This window comes from Sebastes umbrosus, chromosome 12 (assembly GCF_015220745.1).
Source record: "Sebastes umbrosus isolate fSebUmb1 chromosome 12, fSebUmb1.pri, whole genome shotgun sequence".
Classification (NCBI taxonomy): Eukaryota; Metazoa; Chordata; class Actinopteri; order Perciformes; family Sebastidae; genus Sebastes; species Sebastes umbrosus.
This window is the reverse complement of record NC_051280.1, coordinates 13373746-13393344: the sequence shown is the minus strand read 5'-3', so window position 1 is coordinate 13393344 and position 19599 is coordinate 13373746. Positions and strand designations below refer to the sequence as shown.

Below are 19599 nucleotides of genomic sequence, written 5' to 3'. Positions count from 1 at the left end.
AAATATCGAATAATGTGTGTTAGCTGGATATAATTTCACTCCTTTCCCTTCTAAAGTTTCTCTCAAAATGTATTGCAAATTGATGCTATGTTGCTCAATCTGATCAGAAGTGTGAGTTTATTCTCCATCCAACATTTATACATGAATCAGACTCCAGTATGTGATCTTTTTAAAATATGCAACAGTGAAGCCTCTGTTTGTTTTTGATAATTGGTCCAGCAGCAGTCCAGAATTTGTAATAAATAAATAAATAAAAAGCCAAATGGTGTCATCCAACTCATTTGAGCCTAATAAGCACATAAGATCAGGGTGTGTCCATCACACAGTGCTGAATCGTGACACCAAACAAATTGCGAGAAGCTTATTTGCCCTGCAAACAGCAAGAAAAGCAAATTCCCAAAGTGTGATCGAACAGCATTACGTAAACGGGCCAGACCAAGAGAGGGAGAACGAGAGCAAAAGGAAAAACAGCAGCACTGACGCACGCAGAGATGAAATGGTTCCATCCCCTGATGGGGAACACAACAATAGAGCTTTGTCTGTGAGAACCTGAGAGGAGAACGACTCACTCGGGGGGGAATATGTCCACTGCAAGAACACATCAGAGCCTTACTCATGCAGAGGTCTGGTACTTTATTACCATAGTACAGTATAGGACCTGCAAGCAACAAGAACAAGAAGATGTACAAGTACAATTTAAAACAAACATCAGTTTTTAGGTCAATCGTGCTGCAGCACCTGTGTTCTCACCTCAGTAATATAAAAACTTCCATTAAAAAAGCGTGAGAGCAAACCAGCAACAGAGTTAAAAGTGGTTTGGAAATGTCCCAGTGTTGCTTCATGCGTATCAGTAATTATGTTTGCAGCCCTGAAGGCATGAACTTCACATCTGACAGATTAACAACTGATTTTCTGCATCATTCATCTCAGTCCAGCTGAGAAGCAGATCATAAACACATTCAATATTACAGCACGTCACGCTGTTTTCTATGATTACTAGTGAACAGTGAATAACAGTGAAAGAAGCTTTCATTCAGGTCTTTGAATTTCACTTCATATCAGTCACAGTAGAAGAATTATGATGGTTTGAATGAGAGCATAGTTCAAGTTGGAAAACATGGTTTATTCCAGGTAGACTTTGCACCACATTTGGTTTTCAAGCACTACTTGTTCTGGTTTACAATAGCTTCAATAATTCAGGTGCATGTGCTTCAACATATGGCAAAAACATAGTTTGATCTGGAGCCAGTTGCACAAAGATAGACCTACACTTGCAAGAGATATTTAACTTTGTATGTTGAATGGAACTCATTTAGTAGTGACTAAGGTAAGACTAACACACAGTGGATTGTGGGTAAAAAGAGACACTTGACAGAAGCAAAAAGATTAGCAGACTAAACAGTTCCACCTAGTGGCACATTACTTTACTCCAGCTAGAAACCCTTTTATTTGTTTTGATTAATTATTTTAGTCAATGAATTATCAGAAAATAGTGAAGAAATGCTTGTTACAGCTAGTCAGAGCTCAACGTGACATCTTTAGATTGCTTGTTTCGATATAATGATCAATGATCCAATATATTGATTCAAAGTGAAAACATCTACATATCATCTTTAAGATACGCCCTTATTTTGAAATTCTTAACTGATAAAAAATGTGGCACTTTGTAGTGAATAAGAGGTGGTCTATTTTTATAATGTTTATTAAAAATAATAGATTGTTTGTAATTTAAATGTCTGGAAGAGTCATAGAGTAATAAATTGTCAAATCATATTTAATTTTTTTACGAGTTGATATAAATGTAACTGACTGGCAGACTTTGTATTGTGGTGAAACTTGTGATTTACACCCATATTGTTTTATACGACTAACAGTCCAAAACCCAAAGGTATTCAATTTGTAGTGAAAGAAAGAAAGTAGAGTAAAGAAGAGAAAAGCAGCAAATCCTTACATTTGTGAAGCATGAACCTAGTCTTACTCAACAATCTAAAAGTTTAAGAAGTTTGGACTAGACTTAAACTAAATTAATACAACTGTCTCCTTGTCATATGGGAATAAGACATAGTAGCACCAAAAGTTCATAATTCAACATTTGCACACGTGAGAATATTATGTATTGCCTTTGAGCTAAAAACAGATATCAAAACCTCTTCTAACAACAGCAGATTTCCCTGATTGATATCTGGGGGGTAAAAAAGTCCCAGATTATCAGCTAAATGCAGAAGTCGATATCCAAATTATTGCCTCCATTCTCATTTTTAAATAGACCTTATAAATAGTACAGTGCACGAAAAAAAAAAGAAAAGATAAATAAATAATAAATCCATAATCATTTTAGAAAATATGATGATCCATAACTTGATGTTTGCAGTCCCTCATCAAACATGGTCTTATAAGAGTTTTTGAGGAAATCCACGTAGTTCTGAATGCTTTGCTTGTGGCTCTCTGATTGGTCGAGGCTGAGCTGCAGGTCCTTCAGACGCACCTCGAACTGTTTCTCCGCCTGCACGTTAAGAAACAGACAGACAGTGATATCAGATATTCACCTGACATCTCAGGTTACATCAAGGATGAATTCTAAGCATGCTCCATGACATTCATTTGCTTTATATGCTTAAGAAAAGCACGATACTGACGGTGAGCTTGCTCTGGCGAAGTAGCTTCAGCTCGTTGTCCCTTCTGCTCTTCTCGGCTTCCAGCGCCACGATTTTGGTCTGAAGGGCATCTTCTCTGGCAACAGCCTTGTCTTTCACCTTGTAGACCTGGACAAGTGAAAAAAAATAATAATTATAATAATTTCCTGTGTGTCAGACCTGTATCTGCTAACACCTCTAGTATCGCATACTTTTCTTTTTACTTTTAGTAGATACTGCAGCTGCCCTAACAAAGTACGTACCGTTGCATGCAGTATGCATACAATTGGGATTTACTTCTTCATAACATTGAGCCTTGAACTTTGACCCTCTTGCTCAGATGGTGCCTTCAAATGAAACTCGTGAGCTCGTGTTTACAACATGGGAAGTTGTGTACACGATATGCTTGGCGTTCAAGTGGTTAAGTCGTGAGAACACCGCTGCTAAGCAACGGCAATATTAATGTTACTGTCGGCGTCTAGAAGCCTCAGAGGCTAACAATTTAGCAAGCTAGAAAGTGGGTAACATAATGGCCTTTGGGAAAATCAACATTTTCCTCAGACATATTATAAAATCACAAAGAAAAGTATATACGACTAAAATTACAATATATTAACTTATTATGCATCGGAAAATTTACTTCCATGGCTGCCGCCATTTCTGACAACGTCATCAAACACATCACAACTCGTGAACTTGGAACTTTCAGAAAATTTCCACTTACGAGGTTGTAAATACCGTAAGTGGTGGGGGCGTGCTTATGGACTCTTCTAGTGAACACGACCCAATTTGAAGACACCAATAGATCCACTGTGCAGAGGATTGTGGGTCAGCATAGCCAGAAAAGCATGCTGGCTTTCATACTACAAAATGCGACCGGATGTAGTAGGACATCATGGTATTTTTGGCATACTAAATAGTATGGTAGTTTGGGTATTGGAACGCACAGTGGGTGTTTAAAACAGCAAGCACAGAAAATATAGATGTTTCAAGAACTGGACGTAGAGGCTTGATTGTGCAGTATCGTATCAATCAGTGACAGAACATAGATGTCTTTATATGAATATGTCACAACTTATTACTTTAAAGCTTAAAACTGTGAGGTAGAATGTGGTAAAACACTAAAATTGGAACATCTGAGAAAAAGAAGAGATCCTGTAAAAGGAAAAACACTTAATGCTTCGTCATGTTTGTGTTGATGATTGACTGTCCCTTCTTCCTCAGACGTCACCAGACTACATATGAGCTGTACCTGCTGTTTGACGTCTGATAAAGCTGCCTCCAGCTGCCGGTTGAGGGCCTGGCACTCTGACGAGCGTTGATCCAGCTGCCGGTTACTGTAGCCCAGACCTCCCTCCTGAGCTGCCAGCCTCCGCACCAGCTCCAGGTTATCCTGCTGCAGCTCGTCCATCTTCCTACACACACACGGTAAACAATTCCTATTTCTGAATGTGTACAAAGGAGACACAAACATTTGACATGGAGACAACAGGATGGCTTACTTTTGGAGAGAATTCACTTGCTCGTGTAGTTGTAAATTGGCATCGTGAATGGACTCCTTCATCTCTACAGATGATCGCAGCAATTTTGTCTGACTCTCCATCTGTATAATGTAAAATGTACAGTTCAGAATTACCCGTACTGGAGCAGAAAGGAGGGTTTCACATCATCATGCAAAACTGCAACCAGATAATACAATCTTGCAAACACAAAACGAGCAGTTTTGCAGATACCATTTCATCATTGCTGATAGAAACGTGGGTGATTGAAAAGGACTCACAGCACAACAACACTCACGTAGGGCACGCAGGTACAGATGGATGGGATCTAATTGTTTCCACGGCAATCAGAGATCTTTTATCACAAACATCAAACTCACAGCAGCGACAGAAAACACGATGTCTCGACAGACACATGGGTTTGCGCTACCGCCTAGTGGTCAGACGTATGGAAAATGACTGCATTTTACATTCTGACCGCCACACCGCTCACGTTGCACACCTGAACCTGCAGTTGCCTAACGGACTCTGACTTTTCTGAGCACTTCCTCTCCGAGCGTAGCAGGTTGTCCTGGCACTCGAAGAGACTCTGCTCGGCTGCACTCAGTAATTCGGGGTAAGCCTTCAGCTCGTCCACGCGGCCATGCAGCTCCTGCCTCACCTGGGCTCCAGAGGACGGCAGAAGGAGTGTTGGGAATAGACAAAATATTAGCCTAAAGATTCATCACACCTCTCAAAGAGACGCATCACAGATGCTTTAAGCGTGCAGAACGTGCCAAGATTCCTCTTTAGACGGCGCTTTGGCAGTTGTTAGTTGAAGTGTTTTGCTGCCCAGAATTACTATAGGAAGTTTGGTAGTTAGAAGGTAAATGTTACACAGCAAAAGAAACGTCTAACAGCTCACTGCCATTCAAGAGCAGGAGAAACAGTGCAGCAGAGCTGGATATAAAAGCACAACAGCACTGTTAGAATATGTTATTACAAGAACAAAAAAAAAAAATAAATTAGTCGTCTTAAATATCAAATATATTGTTAAAATAAACATACATGTTCATTAAAATTTGTGAACATTAAAAGAGTTTAAAACTTTCATTAAATAAGGAAAAAGATGTGCATGGAGACGGGAGGTTACCTTCTCTACTTCTATATCCTTTCCATCTTGTGTCTTCTCTGTCTCTCTTAAGAGATTTGCATATTTTATCCTCAGATCATCCAACTCAGCTTGAAGCTCTGAAACCTTGAATAAATACAGAACAGTGTTATCAAACCTGCTGTGTTGTTCCCTACAACGGAAAACTACAAACTAGCATCATTGATGAATCATTCATTCAGCGATCTCAACACACCACATTCAGTGTTACTCTACAATGATCCTCTTCTGTGTGAAGCACTTTTCAAAACACAAATGATTAAAAAGCATAAAAGTTGACTAAATTATGGCATTAAATGAATGGATAAAAGGATTAACAGTTGTCTGGAAATAAAGCTCAACCGTTTGTGGTCTTATTACACTTTGTGTTCCCTGGCTAGATGTCCAAAGCTTTTTCCCCACAGTGTTTTTAATCTATTCAAGAAAAAAGAGTCGTATACATCTAAAAACGAAGAATTTTTAAGCAGGACAATGTTAGCTTTCCAGTAATATTCATTATGTGTGTGTGTTAATATGTGGAGATGCTCTTTATGTACAAAATGTCTAGTCTTTGTTGACTAGAGTGATGCAAAACTCTGCTGAGGGAACCCTAATCTTCCAGGTTGGAGCTAAAAATAAACCAAAGAAAAAAGGTAAAGAGTTGTTAAAGGACCAGTGTGTAACATTTCTGGGGATCTATTAGCAGAAATGGAATATAATAATCATACTGTAACTATGTTTTCATTCATTTATAATCACCTGAAACTAAGAACTATTGTGTTTTTATTAGCTTACAATGAACCCTTCATATCTACATAGGGAGTGGGTCCTCTTTATGGAGTCCACCATGTTGCTCCACCATGTTTCTACAGTAGCCCAGAACGGACAAACCAAATACTGGCCCTAGAGAGAGCCTTTCGTGTTTTTTACGTTACCTGAAGGACACCGTAGTTCCCCTAAAGTAGTGTTATTATGGTAAGGATGGCCTCCGGGTGAGGCGAACGGCGTTACCACGGTTTTGGAAAGGGAGGAGTGAGCGGAGGGGTTTTCAGTTGGTTTCAATCTGCAACCGCGCCACTAGATACCACCAAGTTCTACACACTGTACCTTTAAAACTCTATAATGAATGAGCCGATGTCTACCTGATATTGGGACTGTCCGGTTTGATGTTTTTTCTCCTGAGACACGATCTTTTCTTCTATCAGGGCGGACTCACAATCAGCCAGCTGCTGCTCCTGCTGAGCAACAGACGCCTGCAAACACATGAAAACCAAAAATAATTACAGTGATAGAAATAAAGAAACAAAGAGAGGGATAGACAGACAGGAGCCAGACAGAATTGATTGGTTTATCTGTCAGCTGCCTGTAGGTTACTAAATGGCTGTGTGAACAATTATGGACATGTTTTACTTTTACAGTAATGATTCTCACACACAAAGCTGTCTGACAACCTGTACCTTGAGTGTTGCATTATTGACGGTGAGGTCTCCATTTTCAGCAATGAGTTTTTCAACACGTTGCATCACAATTTCATTAGCCGCAGAGAGCTCATCCTTCTCCATCCGCAGCCGCGCCGTCACCTCCGCAATTTGACTTTATTGAAAATACACATTAAAAATTCATTAGGGAGTGTTGGTGGATGTGTGTATTGATTTCCACTATAAAAAGTGACCAACCTTTTCAACAACTCTATATGAGCTTCAAGTTTGTCTTTCTCTTCTGTCTCCCGCTCTTTCTGCCGTCTCCTGGAGTCTTTTTCTAACCGGGCATTGGCCAGCTGAGCATCCTGTGTGCCAACCAAGAAAAGAAATCAAAGCAGGATCCTGAATGATGTGACTGTGTTTAGAAAAGACACTATTTTTAAAAAACATCAAATCATAGCCATTTTGACTTTATACCTTTTCCCTCAGTTGTGCATAGCATTTCTCAATAGCCGCTTCAAATCTCTCAGCTCTCTGTTTCTGTGCTCGGGTGGCTTTCTTGAGCGATTCTTTGTCCTGCGCTGCCTTCTCAGTCGAAGAGGCGATGGATTCCTTCAGATCACTGATCTCCAGTTTTTGCTCGGTCAGGGTTCTCTCCACAGTCTGGAAAAGAAAAAGAATGTGCTATAATATTTCATATTTTCTTTTAAAGCAGTTTGTCTAGAGAGTAGTAAACGTTTGTACCCGTAGCTGCACAGTCAGACGATTGTTTTCGGCTTCCTTGTTGCGCAGCTGCCCCTGCAGGTGAGCACGAGCCGCCTCCACAGACTTGGTCACGTGAACTGTACTCTTTATGTTCTCCTGTGAAGACCATTATACACAGATGCTTTAAAATGCATCCTTTACATTTTTAGAAGCTGCTAGCATATCTATATGAAAACTTCTTCTGTGCTTACCTGCTCTTCTCTTCGTTGATCCATCAGTTCCTCAACTTTGCTTTCTGTCTCACTCAAATTTCTTTTTAAACGCTTTAGGAGAAAAAAATAAATAAATCATAAATCAGTACATGATTGAGATGGGAATTTGCATAATTTTAGGGTTCTTATGCAATAAAAGTGCCCTTTCTAAAAGTGCATCCAGTCTCTTGATGCCTTTATATGTTTCAGTTGTCACATTAATTTAGTACAGGAGCTCAAAGAGAGCGTTCCAGACAGAGGGTGAAAAGAGGTGATGCAGCACAGCCGGTATGAGTACAATTAAGCGTTTTTTGAACATTAAAGTATGTAAACATGTTCTAGTAGAAACCCAAAATACAAGTTTGAACCTGAAAATGAGCATAATAGGTCCTCTTTAAGCACACATTTTAATTCTATTACACTTAAATTAAAGATAGGGTCGACGATGTTGGAAAGCTTGCATAATTTAAAAGTAGCTTCGCCTCAGGAGCTCCGTCTAAACCCCCCCCTCCCCTCGAGGGCTACTTCCAAGGCAACGCCCCCCACACACATGCATGAGCACCGCCGCATAGTAACTATTTCACAGACACAGAGCGGAGAGAGGACCTCAACTCAACAACGCTACCTCATTACAAGTAATCGCTGCAGTGCTACTTTTGGCTGAGTTTTCTCTTCCATTCTCCAGTAAACTTGCGGCGGCGACGCACTTTGAGTTCAGGCTGGTGCACGCCAAGGGTAGAGTACGAGCAGGGAGGCATCTGATTGGTTCTTTCCGAGCGGACCGCGAGGCAGTGATTGGTAGACGTTTTTACAGGATTACAGCAGCTACAGATGACGGCTCTTTTCCGGTCCTTTTTCAGAGCTCATAAGTAATGGATCGCTGTCGGGGTGTAAAGACCATTTCAACCAATATAACAAATAGTGTAGACTGGAGAACATGGTCAACCCTGCCTTTAAGTTCTTTCCTTTGAGTCATTGCATAAAGAAACACTCACCTCATTTTCACACTCAGCCTGTGTGATCCTCTTCAATAAGATGTCAGTTTGGTGGTCAGCATCAATTCGATCAACCTATATGAAAAGTTATCAAATAAAAAAGAAAAAACACATTTACACATATTTCAAAGAAGTGTTTCATTTGCTGTTATGAACTTAAAGTAACTACAGTACTACAACTAATAAAGACCCATGACTAACTATCCTGAGCAATATATGTAAGGTGGAAGTACAGTAACCAACCTCTGCACCTTGGAGCTGTTTCAGTTTCTGTCGAACTGACTTATTTGTCCGTCTAAACTCCTCCAACTTCTCCAGCAAAAGTTCTCTTTGCCTTCTAATTCTGCTCTTATCAATGGAAGACTGTCTCGAACCCTTAATTGCAAGAGAAAAAAAGAAGTTAGAATAATGGATCGTGAATGGTTTCCAACATGGAGTGCGCATGTTTGAACCCAACTTTCAAAAAATTGCAACTACAACATACAGCAAATTCATCTTCCATGGCATCTTTAAAAGACACAAGTTGTATGGCAGCAGAGTTGGCGGCTGCTTCTGCGTCCATCAGTGTTTTCAGGAATGGATTTTTTCCATGGGCAAAGTCTCCATGACTAAATAAAAAAACAGGAAGAAAATTAGTTAGGCTGTGGCTTCTGGTGAGTGCATGTTTAGCCCCACAAGTTAGGCTGTCTGTTCAAATGCATCATGGGACCTCACCAACTGATGTCAGCCTCTGGGGTTCTTGTTTGGAGACCGTTGTGTGCTCTGCTCCTTCTCCCCAGCTCATGAGAGGTAGCTAGGTCACCACAGCTCATAGTGACATCCTCCCTGGTAGAGCTGAAACCAAGGGTGGGACTATGGGGTTCATCCTCTGGAGACATACCTCTCACTACTGACAAAACAACAACACAGTGTTAACATACAGAGAGGGGTAGGAAGTTAGCACTAGTTCACACTTAGTTAACTTAGTTACCTTACAGTAAGTTAACACTATTATTACTTTTTTAAATTAGCTTAGCTGCACTGCATAGTCTAGCTTGCCTGTAATTATGAAGGACAGTGAGTGTCAGCTCTGTCCACATAGACAAGTGGAGACAGAGCAACATTTCCTGCTACAATGTAGCACATATGAAGAAATTAGGAAAAAATTCTTTATAAAAATGAAATGTAAACTCCAAGATTTTGTTTCCCTCTCTGACCAAAATAAAATACAACATCTACTTTGAGAAAATAATGTCATCGCCATAGAAGCTGCAGGATATGCCAGTGTATGTCACAGCCTAAGAGACAACAACAACAACAACAACACATAATAGATGTAACTCACACTCTGCCTTTTATTTACTCTATTTCATGTTTTTTTTACATTTATCCTTTGATATTGCAATATATTGTTATTAATGTTTTTTATTTGTTTGTTTGTTTTATTGACACAACAAACATGAATTACTTCTTTATTGTTTTCTTCCATTTACATGCATGTTCTTTTTTAAATATCTATATTTTGTAATATGCTTAATGAATTGTATATATGTATATATATATGTTTTTGTTTTTATTTTGTTCTTTTTTTTATTTTTTATTTATTATTTAATTGATGCTTTGGCAATATTGTTCACCTGACAGTCATGATCAATAAAGCAAATTGAATTGAGAGTTAGGTTGTCAAGCAAGCTGACTAAGCTTCCTCCATAGCAACAGACAGTCGACAGTACTTAAGTGGCTGCTAAGCTTTAAGTTATACTAAAGACATGATAATTCTACCAAGAAAAGCCACTGTTATTTACATTATGGCTATTGAAACTAAAACATAGATACCTCTTACAAAACAATACCACCGAAACTATAAATATGAGCTACTTACTGAGCTGTCGCCTTGTGCCGGTTGTGAACCACAACCAAGAGCCCCCTCTTACAAGACCGTACCTGATTGGTTAGCTCTGAGGCAACGTCATGACGCAACGTAATTTACTCGCTGCTGATTTGTTCTCCAGGGACGAAGTGGGCGGGGCTAAATTTGATTAAAACCCAATGAACAAAACGGATTGGTTGAAACTAGGGATGAGAATTACGGCTCTTTTTAGTGATCCAGATCATTTGGCTCAGCTCACCAAGAAGAGCCGGCTCTTTTGGCTCCCAAACGGCTCTTCGATTTACCACTTCTGCTTTTTATAATTCAGCCAAATTTAGCGCTGTTTTGACCTATGATTAGTATGTGTGCACATATATCACTTAAATTATTCAATATAATTATACTTAACCTTATAATTTCCAGATAATCATAATTTTATATGCTGCTTCATTTCCGACTGTCACTCATCTTGTCTGCTATTCGCGCACCGCACTCCTCTATCTCTTTCTCTCCTCCTCTTCTTCCTGCTCTGTACCTGTATAGACCGTCAGCGTGCCACGCACCGCCGCCCCTCCCTGCTTGATAGTATGATCCTTGTCTGTCATCACCTGATTGGTCGCATGGACGTCATTAACACAACATTCAGTCACAGTCAGTGCATGGAGTGCCCGTGGTACGGAGAAGATCGTCCTATCATTCTGCCTTGAATTAATTAAAGAAAAAAAAAAAAAAAAATCGTCTCTAGGACGGGAGCCAGCCCTTATGGTACGTGTCCACAGGCTCCGTGCTTTCCACGCTCCGCATTCATTGTCTATGTAAGCAGCCGCGCAATGCATTCTCTACTGTGTCGTTGCGATTCGAGAAACGGAGCGTCACAACGCCCGCTCCTCATTTGCATAAAGTTGAGGGCTAGTCCAAATCACGGGCGTCCGACACGACTCACCGCCTCTCGAAACTCCCGAGCATCTTTTAAAATAAACATTGTCGATCCAAAATAAAGACAGATTTAGCAACTGCATGGCTTATTTCTCGCCTCAAATGTTTTCAGAAACACATTTCGGTGACCTATTTTCGTGAAATAAGAGAAGAAACTTTCCAAACGAGCCTCCATACTGTTTCCGGTTTGAAAGCTGGGAGCAGCAGCCCATGGAGGGAAAACCTTCGTCCAATCAGGTGGGGACAGCCTTGTGTCTAGTGACAGCCCACCAAGCGTCCAATGTTGGGAAGCGTCGCGTCCCCTCGGGATAAAAAAAAAAAAAACGCCCCTGTGGAAACGTATCATTATCGTTCACTTTAAAGAGCCGGCTCTTTGAACCGGCTCGTTCGTGACTAACACATCACTAGCTGAAACCATAGAAACGAAACGGAAGTTTACTTCCCTGGTATCTACTCACCATCTTCGGGTAACATCAAGTTACGAAAACTATTAACATTTTCTACATTATCGTTGCGTGAAACTCAAAACCCAGCATCGCATTCTTCACATATATACTCAGATTAAAACTGAGTGTTATTCAACCTGTTTTTGGTGGCGTAGTTTAGCTTCTTCAGTCGAAGTTAGCTGTAAAGCTTAACGCTAATGCTCGGAGAGTGGAGATGTTCAACGCAAAGATACTCTTTATTGGTCCAAATGAGGTACGTTAATGCCTTTTCCTCCACTGTAGCGTAGCCTATGCTTTACTGTAAGATGTCTGATAGGTATCCAGATCATAGTTTGAACAGTGAAAGCGTAGCAAACATCACAACTGTATGCTAGCATCAAAAAGATGAGCACCTGTGTAGGGATCTGAAAGGTGACATGTGCAATACTACTTTTTACATTATCATGTGCAACATCACTGTTCATTGTGTGCAATATTAATGTCCAACATGTGCAACATCACTGTTCATTGTGTGCAATATTAATGTCCAACATGTGCAACATCACTGTTCATTGTGTGCAATATTAATGTCCAACATCACTGTTCATTGTGTGCAATATTAATGTCCAACATGTGCAACATCACTGTTCACTGTGTGCAATATTAATGTCCAACATGTGCAATATCACTTATTTTTTTGTTTGTTAGCTTACTTTACCTGTTTTATTTTACTTATCTTATTTACTCATTTAACTAAATGTATCTTACTTAATTGTTATTCTATTAGGCACTGGTGCTAGAAATAGTACTTTTTTATTTTATACACTTGTATTTTATACACTTGAACTTGTTGTAATTTTGTTGTATTTTTGAGTAATATCTGGCACAAGAATTTCCTTCTTGATTAATAAAGTTCAATCTTATTTTATCTTATCTAACATCAGAACTGTGTGCTAGCATCAAAAACATGAGCACCTGTGTAGGAATTTGAAAGGTGACATGTGCAATACTACTTTTTACATTGTCATGTGCAACATCACTGTTCATTGTGTGCAATATTAATGTCCAACATGTGCAACATCACTGTTCATTGTGTGCAATATTAATGTCCAACATGTGCAATATTACTTATTTTTCTGTTTGTTAGCTTACTTTACCTGTTTTATTTTACTTATCTTATCTTATTTACTCATTTTACTAAATGTATCTTACTTAATTGTTATTCTATTAGGCACTGGTGCTAGAAATAGTACTTTTTATTTTATACACTTCTTTTTTATACACTTGAGCAATCTCTGGCACAATAATTTCCTTCGGGATTAATAAAGTTCTATCTTATCTTATCTAACATCAGAACTGTGTGCTTGCATCAAAAACATGAGCACCTGTGTAGGAATTTGAAAGGTGACTAGCTTTACTGTATAGTGTGTTTGTTTATGTTTACTGAGAAGCGTGCAGTGTTGGTAACTTTGTGTTCAGGTATATTTACTCAATTACTGTACAATTTGAAGGTAATGCTACTTGCACATTCTCCATGTTATGCTACTTTTTACTTTTAACTACATTTTAGAGGGAAATACTTTTACAAGTACTTTTCACACTACTACATGCATATGAAAGCTATAGATACTACTAGTGACTGTTGCAGGTTGATGTTTTACATTAAAAAACACCTTCGCTTTTCCTACTATGACACGTCGAACTGTCTGCTGTGAAAAAGTCATATTTGCAGTAAAATTAAGTCATTAAAAGAGGGTTTATTTATGTACTGATTGTAACTGATATGAGTATTGTAAATTCATCTGTCTTTTTCAGAGTGGGAAAACGGTTCTTGCAAATTTTCTCTCAGACACAGCAGAAAATGTGGGAGGTGAATACAGACCTACTCAAGGAGTAAGGTACAAACCCTGTGTCAACTTTACTTATTTCCACATGGTACACAGTGCACCCAAACACAGTAAATCCCTGAGAAGATAGCAATAACATGATCTAACACAATCTGTGCAATCCAATACCCCATGCTGCCATACTATTTAGCATGCCATAGTATGTCAAATGAGGTAGACCAAAAATACCAGGATGTCCTACTACATCCGGTTGCATTTTGCACTTAGCAAGCCAGCATGCTTTTCTGGCTATTCTGACCCACAATCCTCTGCGTAGCACATATATGAGCAAGAGGGTCAAAGTTCAAGGAGCAATGTTACAAAGAAGCAGTATGTCCCAACTGTATGCATACTACATGCAACAGTACATACTTTGTAAGGGCAGCTGCAGTATGTACTAAAAGTAAAAAGTATGCCATTTGGAACGCACCCACTGTTTTTGACATCATTTTAAATTTTGTGTGAAATCAATTACTTCCATGGTTAGATGATTAAAGCAATATATCTATTTTGCTTTGAGAGGTATTATCGGAAATTATGAAAACAAAATGCAGCTGTTTTTCTACTGTTTCAAGGATACTGGAATTTGAAGCACAACCTGAAGGCAGTGGTGACAACGCGAAATGTGAGGTTGAACTTTGGGACTGTTCAGGAGATTTTAAGTAAGTTAAATATCAAACATTTTCTATTAGATATTATCCTGTCCAATCTTCTTAAAGGTACCATTACTTGCCTTAATTGGTTTTGTTTTACTGTATAAAATATGTTCTTTTGATACAGATTTGAATCATGCTGGCCTGCAATGATAAAGTACTCCAGCGGTGTGGTGATCGTTTTTAATCCTGATGTTCCAAGTCACCTCAAAGAAATAGAGACATGGCATTCGATGTTCATCTCCTCTCAAGGTTTGCAGGAGAGCCAGTGTTTACTCATGGCTCACCACAAGCCCGGCAGTGGCGTAGAAGATGGACGGCTACCTTTAGGTATTTCAACTGCAGGCCTCCCAAAGCTGTTGTATGAGTTATTGTTACTATTTCTGGGCTAACATGTTCACTCTTTTTTTATTGCAGCCTCACATTTGGGCAGACTGCCGCTTATTCACTCCAACCTGGAGGAGGAACCAGAGGATGTGAGGCGAAATTTCTGCAGATACTTGGGAAATGTTATAAACACAATGTCGGAAAGTCGAGAGCGAGAGGAGATGTCCATCATTACATAGCAGCAAATCCATAAAATATGCAGCTTAATGAAGGGATTTTTTTTTGGCATCTACAACCTTTGTTTGAGTGACATTCATGAATAATTAATTATACATCTTTGCTGTCATTCAGCTGTGTATGAAACTTCCAAAATTTCCTTGCAAACTTCTGTCTTTTGTGAATAAAATATGACCTAACTAACTCGGTCTGGAAATGAATACTCAAGAGAAACCAAATACACTTATCTGACTATAAACATTGTTTATTTGAAAATGTGGTGCAGGTTGTTGAGAATGTGACGATAAGAAGTGCAAAAGGAGAAACAACAGTGCAACATTTAGACATCGTATCCGACGATGCCTCCTTTGCCAATGCACTCTCCAACGTAGAACCACATCAGCACCTCAGTGGCCACAAGTCCATTCGTTAAGGCATTCTACAAAACAAAACAAAAACAAAACAATTGAATTCCACTTGAGAAAATTGCTTTAATGAACATCTATAGAATTAGAAAATGAGTTATGGTAGTTTGTATTTAAATGAGGCCCGTCAATGTAACATGAAAGAGTAATTGTAGAGTGCAAAAAATAGTCCCTTCCCATGCATACAATTACCTGCTACCAGTCACGGAAGACACACTATGAATACACACTAAAATATACTTTAATACATATTTCATTGCACTTGTTGAATATGAAGTTTGTGTAATTGTTAAATGTTGACACTGCCTGACGTCTTTGCACAAATTGGAGCGCAACAATTAATCGTTTAGTTGTCAACTAATAAATGAATCACCAACTATTTTGATAATCGATTAACCGGTTTGAGTAATTCTTTAAGAAAGAAAAAAAAAAAGTCTAAATTCTCTGATTCAAGCTTTTTAAATGTGAATATTTTCTGGTTTGCGTTACTCCTCTATGACAGTAAACTGAATATCTTTGAGTTGTGGACATTCTTTGTGTGTATAGAGTGTGCAGCAAATTATAACTGGCATTTTGTCATCTTTAGTTTGGAGTAATGCCTTCAGGGCTGTAACAGTTACTCCCATTATTGATTAATCTGTTGATTATTTTTAGGTTATTCATTTAGTGAATAAAACAGAGCCTGAGGTTGCATATTTAAATAGTTTCACATAGTGTGTTGAACAGTCCAACATTTAAAACACAGGGTTCACACTTATTTCATACAGTCTATGCTTCACACATACATGAATGAAAGGAAAGTAATTCTGCAGGACTTGACCTGACAGTCCCTTTAAGACTGTAGGACTCACCTTTACTGTGGTTTGTCCCAGGCGTCCTGACTGGAAGCTCTTGACGAGGCCCTTTGCTGCCTCGATGGCTTTGGGGATCTCAGCAGGAGACGGTGGGACCAGCTCCACCCGGGCGTAGCTCCAGAAGGTCGCTAGTCTGGGTCTGGAGTAGCTGACAGCGGCTGCAAGTCACACAAACACAGACTAATCAGAGGTCACACAGAAGTTGTGCTGCTGCTAAACAAGCTGTAACAACATGAGCCAGCTAGTAGTCCTAACACAGTTTACTCCACTAACTCCGTTTATTATTGGAAAACATAAATATTAAGACGAGTAAACTTACCACCGATTAAAGTTGGTACTTTGGCAACGAGTTTCTGTGCTGCTTGAGCCATAATGGAGAGTGTCTGCAGGAGACCGGAAGAAGAGGAAGGAAGGAGAAGTGTGACGTGAGAAGGTTTCCGGGTGGTTGGTTTCAAAATAAAAGAAATGATTCATCAATTATTTGTTTTCAAAATAAAAGGGGCTGGAAAGAGGAAGAGGTAAGAGGAAGTTCTAGATTACATAAATATAATGTGTCAAATATGAGGCACGTAATTGATTTGGACCTAGTGTGGATGTATAGACATACAGAAGCTATAAGAAAAACAAAAAACACAAAAAAAGCAGGCAAGCACCGCACATTTATTTGTATTGCACCTTCAAAAACAGATGCAGTTCAAAGTACTTTATATAAGACAAATAAATAAATAATTAAGATTTAAAAGACTTAAAGGTCCCATATTGTTCTCATTTTCAGGTTCTTACTTGTATTTTGTGTTTCTACTAGAACATGTTTACATGCTGTAATGTTAAAAAAAACACTTTATTTTCCTCGTACTGTCTGCCTGAATATACCTGTATTAACCCTCTGTCTGAAACGCTCCGTTTTAGTGCATTTCAACAGAATTGCGTTGCTAGGCAACAGCTTGGGTCCATGTTTGCTTCCGGTCAGCTGATGACATTCACATACACCGCAACAGGAAATAAACTGGGACACATTTAGAATGTTTACATTTAAAACCGTGTAATGGTCTAAATATTGTATATTTGTGACATCACAAATGGACAGAAATCCTAACGGCTTGTTTCAAAAGCACAATTTCTGAATACGGGCTGTGTGTATTTCTCCGAGCATTTTGATAGTTTAACAGTATTTATAAAGCACTTAAACCTGCTTTATAATATAAAAGACATGAAAATCTCACTTTTTACAATATGGGACCTTTAAAAGAGACACATTTAAATCAAACTGAGCCAGTTAAGTGGCTTAAAGGGACTGTATGTAAGTTTTAGACGTATAAGCCTAATGTTTTTTTATTGCCAATGTATGAACAGGTTGTAACATAACCTAAAAAAATGAGACCTTCCGCGACCTTCTGCGTTTCCTCTATCAGCCGGTAGACTGCTTTTAATGTGAAGAATGCGGGACATTTTTTCCGAGAAAATCCAACGGATGTGATGTCATGCGCGCTCATGAGTGCCTTTACTCTCTTCAGTTCCGCTACAGGGTTAACAGTGTGCAACAATAGCTAACGTTCGGTTAGAAATGGAGTACGCCAACAAACGTCCAGCCCCCACCACAACTCAGACTCCAACACAAACTCGACGGAAGCACAAAATAATCCAAAGTTATGTCTTATATCTTGCAAAACAGGAATGTGACCGACATCGTAGAAAACTAGGATCAACATTGGCTGGGCCTTCGATTCATGGAGGGACCTTCGTTTGGTTTTGAATATCAAAATGGACTCCAAGCTGGCAAAATTCCTATTGGACAGGTAATAACATTACAGCATGTGAAATATATAGCGATATTGTGGTTTTAGCTGTCAATCATGTTAAGTCTCTTGTGTGGAGCAACAGGACGCTGAATGTCATTGGCTTAACGACCACAGGTGTCACTGTCAACAAGCAATTTCTGATTCTTAGAGCCCCTTTAAATAATTAATATTTTAAACAGAGGAAATTAATTTTAATCTCCACAGAATGTTTGTTTGCAGTGCTTCCCTTTAACCATTATTTCAGATGTTCAAAGGAAACCGCTAAACAATCTATATTTACAAAGCAGCTCATTTAAGGGTTTTCAGAAGAACTAATTTGTTAAGCAATATAGAGTACACACACTGACATGCCTCTATGATGTAGTTTTTTCAATACAAGACAGCCATGAAGATGACATCCAATGATATGAAGATCAAAAAAACGGGTTATAGAATCTGCACTTGTGTGTATGTGTATTGTGTGAGAGTGAGAGAAAGAAAGGAGTGATGGATGACTAAATCATTACTCACTCTCCTCCGACTCAGTCTGCAGCCCACATAAAACAAAAAAAACGGGTGCAGTAAAATGTACGAACAAGTTTGCAGGTTAGACCAGCATTTCCCTGGCATACACCCAACTACTGGTGCCATCTGTTTGATTTACAGACATCTGTTCATTTGCTGTACCTACAAGATATACATGTGATTAATGTCTCCTAGTCTAACAAGAATATATCAAACACAAACAGTTTGCAGATAGCTGTGAAGATGTTCTCGCCCCATTTTCCAAATTCTTGCAGAGTACGATGCAGAAACAGGACTGAGAGCAGCTTGCCTGCTGTAGTGGACGTTTAGTGTAATTAGACTTTCAGAGGATAAATCACTAGAGGGTGCTCTACAATAGGTTACAATACCAAATAGAGTTAGAGAGAGATAAAGAACAGGAAAATGTATTTGCTTTAAACTCCAATCATATGCTGAACTTTGTTCTGCAAAAGGACAGTAGTTGTTTGTAAGTTGTACAATAGTCATATTCCCACACTCCTGTGGGATGGTTGTGGTTTGTCTTTTGGAGGATGGTTGTCAGTGTTGTATTTTTTATTATATTATCATGTCTCTTGTTGCTTTATGCACTTTAATGTAAAGCACATTGAGCGTACCTGTAATGAAATGTGCTATAGAAATAAAATAGCCTCACCTTGCCTCATAGGGGAGTCCTTCATTTTCTATAAGGCCATCAGAGGCTTTGGTGGTTTCATAATTTCAAACTAATGCTGCACAAACACTGTTTGAACCCACAGAACTTTATTTTGAGCTCAACTCAAATTGCCATGGTTTCCAAAAATACCAAATATGTCAGCCTGAATTACGGGGAAATGCTATCAAAAGAAAGAAAGGCATGAAAAGGCAACAATAACTTTCTATTTCAAGTGGCGCCATGAAAATGTCCCCTCGGAGTTCAAGTGTAACAGCTACAGTATGTGATATTGTCAGACAGTGTGGAAAACAAAGCTAACTTTGAGGGTATTAAAGAGTCACTTTGGGTGGTATATTTTGAAATGTTAAGCAGTAAAACAATAGCATTTACTACGATGCACAGTACAAATTGCTATTCCT

At 38.9% G+C, this 19599-nt stretch overlaps 3 protein-coding genes across 4 annotated transcripts; 1 reads left to right on the top strand and 2 right to left on the bottom strand.

Moving 5' to 3' along the window:
* Positions 1 to 618: 618 nt before the first annotated feature.
* LOC119498917 (outer dense fiber protein 2-like) lies at positions 619 to 10624 on the bottom strand. 2 transcript variants are annotated; one of them, XM_037788035.1, is made up of 17 exons: positions 10495 to 10624; positions 9348 to 9522; positions 9118 to 9241; positions 8877 to 9008; positions 8634 to 8708; positions 7639 to 7710; positions 7427 to 7543; positions 7160 to 7345; positions 6938 to 7047; positions 6719 to 6854; positions 6404 to 6514; positions 5265 to 5369; positions 4635 to 4793; positions 4136 to 4236; positions 3886 to 4048; positions 2637 to 2762; positions 619 to 2503 (listed from the first exon to the last, which is right to left on the bottom strand). In XM_037788035.1, the coding sequence occupies exons 2-17, from the start codon at positions 9509 to 9511 to the stop codon at positions 2330 to 2332; spliced, it is 2055 nt and encodes a 684-aa protein (XP_037643963.1). In that variant the 5' UTR covers positions 9512 to 9522; positions 10495 to 10624; the 3' UTR covers positions 619 to 2329. The 2 variants fall into 2 exon arrangements, with proteins under 2 accessions (XP_037643963.1, XP_037643964.1); XM_037788036.1 differs by lacking the exon at positions 4635 to 4793.
* Positions 10625 to 11827: 1203 nt separating this feature from the next.
* On the top strand, positions 11828 to 15129 carry ift22 (intraflagellar transport 22 homolog (Chlamydomonas)). The gene is made up of 5 exons (XM_037788038.1): positions 11828 to 12117; positions 13659 to 13741; positions 14305 to 14391; positions 14510 to 14712; positions 14800 to 15129. The coding sequence occupies exons 1-5, from the start codon at positions 12079 to 12081 to the stop codon at positions 14946 to 14948; spliced, it is 561 nt and encodes a 186-aa protein (XP_037643966.1). The 5' UTR covers positions 11828 to 12078; the 3' UTR covers positions 14949 to 15129.
* Positions 15130 to 15164: 35 nt separating this feature from the next.
* LOC119498921 (ATP synthase subunit g, mitochondrial-like) lies at positions 15165 to 16678 on the bottom strand. The gene is made up of 3 exons (XM_037788039.1): positions 16524 to 16678; positions 16202 to 16362; positions 15165 to 15364 (listed from the first exon to the last, which is right to left on the bottom strand). The coding sequence occupies exons 1-3, from the start codon at positions 16573 to 16575 to the stop codon at positions 15266 to 15268; spliced, it is 312 nt and encodes a 103-aa protein (XP_037643967.1). The 5' UTR covers positions 16576 to 16678; the 3' UTR covers positions 15165 to 15265.
* Between the last annotated feature and the right edge of the window lie 2921 nt (positions 16679 to 19599).

Excerpts from the sequence above, each read along its gene's own strand:
- LOC119498917 (XM_037788035.1), bottom strand. The coding sequence starts at position 9,511 with ATGTCTCCAGAGGATGAACCCCATAGTCCCACCCTTGGTTTCAGCTCT. Across the intron at positions 8,709-8,876 it reads AACAGCTCCAAGGTGCAGAG|GTTGATCGAATTGATGCTGA; the intron begins GTTGGTTACTGT and ends CTTTTCATATAG. Across the intron at positions 7,346-7,426 it reads GTCTGACTGTGCAGCTACGG|ACTGTGGAGAGAACCCTGAC; the intron begins GTACAAACGTTT and ends TTTCTTTTCCAG.
- ift22 (XM_037788038.1), top strand. The coding sequence starts at position 12,079 with ATGTTCAACGCAAAGATACTCTTTATTGGTCCAAATGAG. Across the intron at positions 13,742-14,304 it reads AGACCTACTCAAGGAGTAAG|GATACTGGAATTTGAAGCAC; the intron begins GTACAAACCCTG and ends TACTGTTTCAAG. Across the intron at positions 14,392-14,509 it reads GACTGTTCAGGAGATTTTAA|ATTTGAATCATGCTGGCCTG; the intron begins GTAAGTTAAATA and ends CTTTTGATACAG.
- LOC119498921 (XM_037788039.1), bottom strand. The coding sequence starts at position 16,575 with ATGGCTCAAGCAGCACAGAAACTCGTTGCCAAAGTACCAACTTTAATC. Across the intron at positions 16,363-16,523 it reads AGTACCAACTTTAATCGGTG|CCGCTGTCAGCTACTCCAGA; the intron begins GTAAGTTTACTC and ends TGTGACTTGCAG. Across the intron at positions 15,365-16,201 it reads TGGGACAAACCACAGTAAAG|AATGCCTTAACGAATGGACT; the intron begins GTGAGTCCTACA and ends TTTGTTTTGTAG.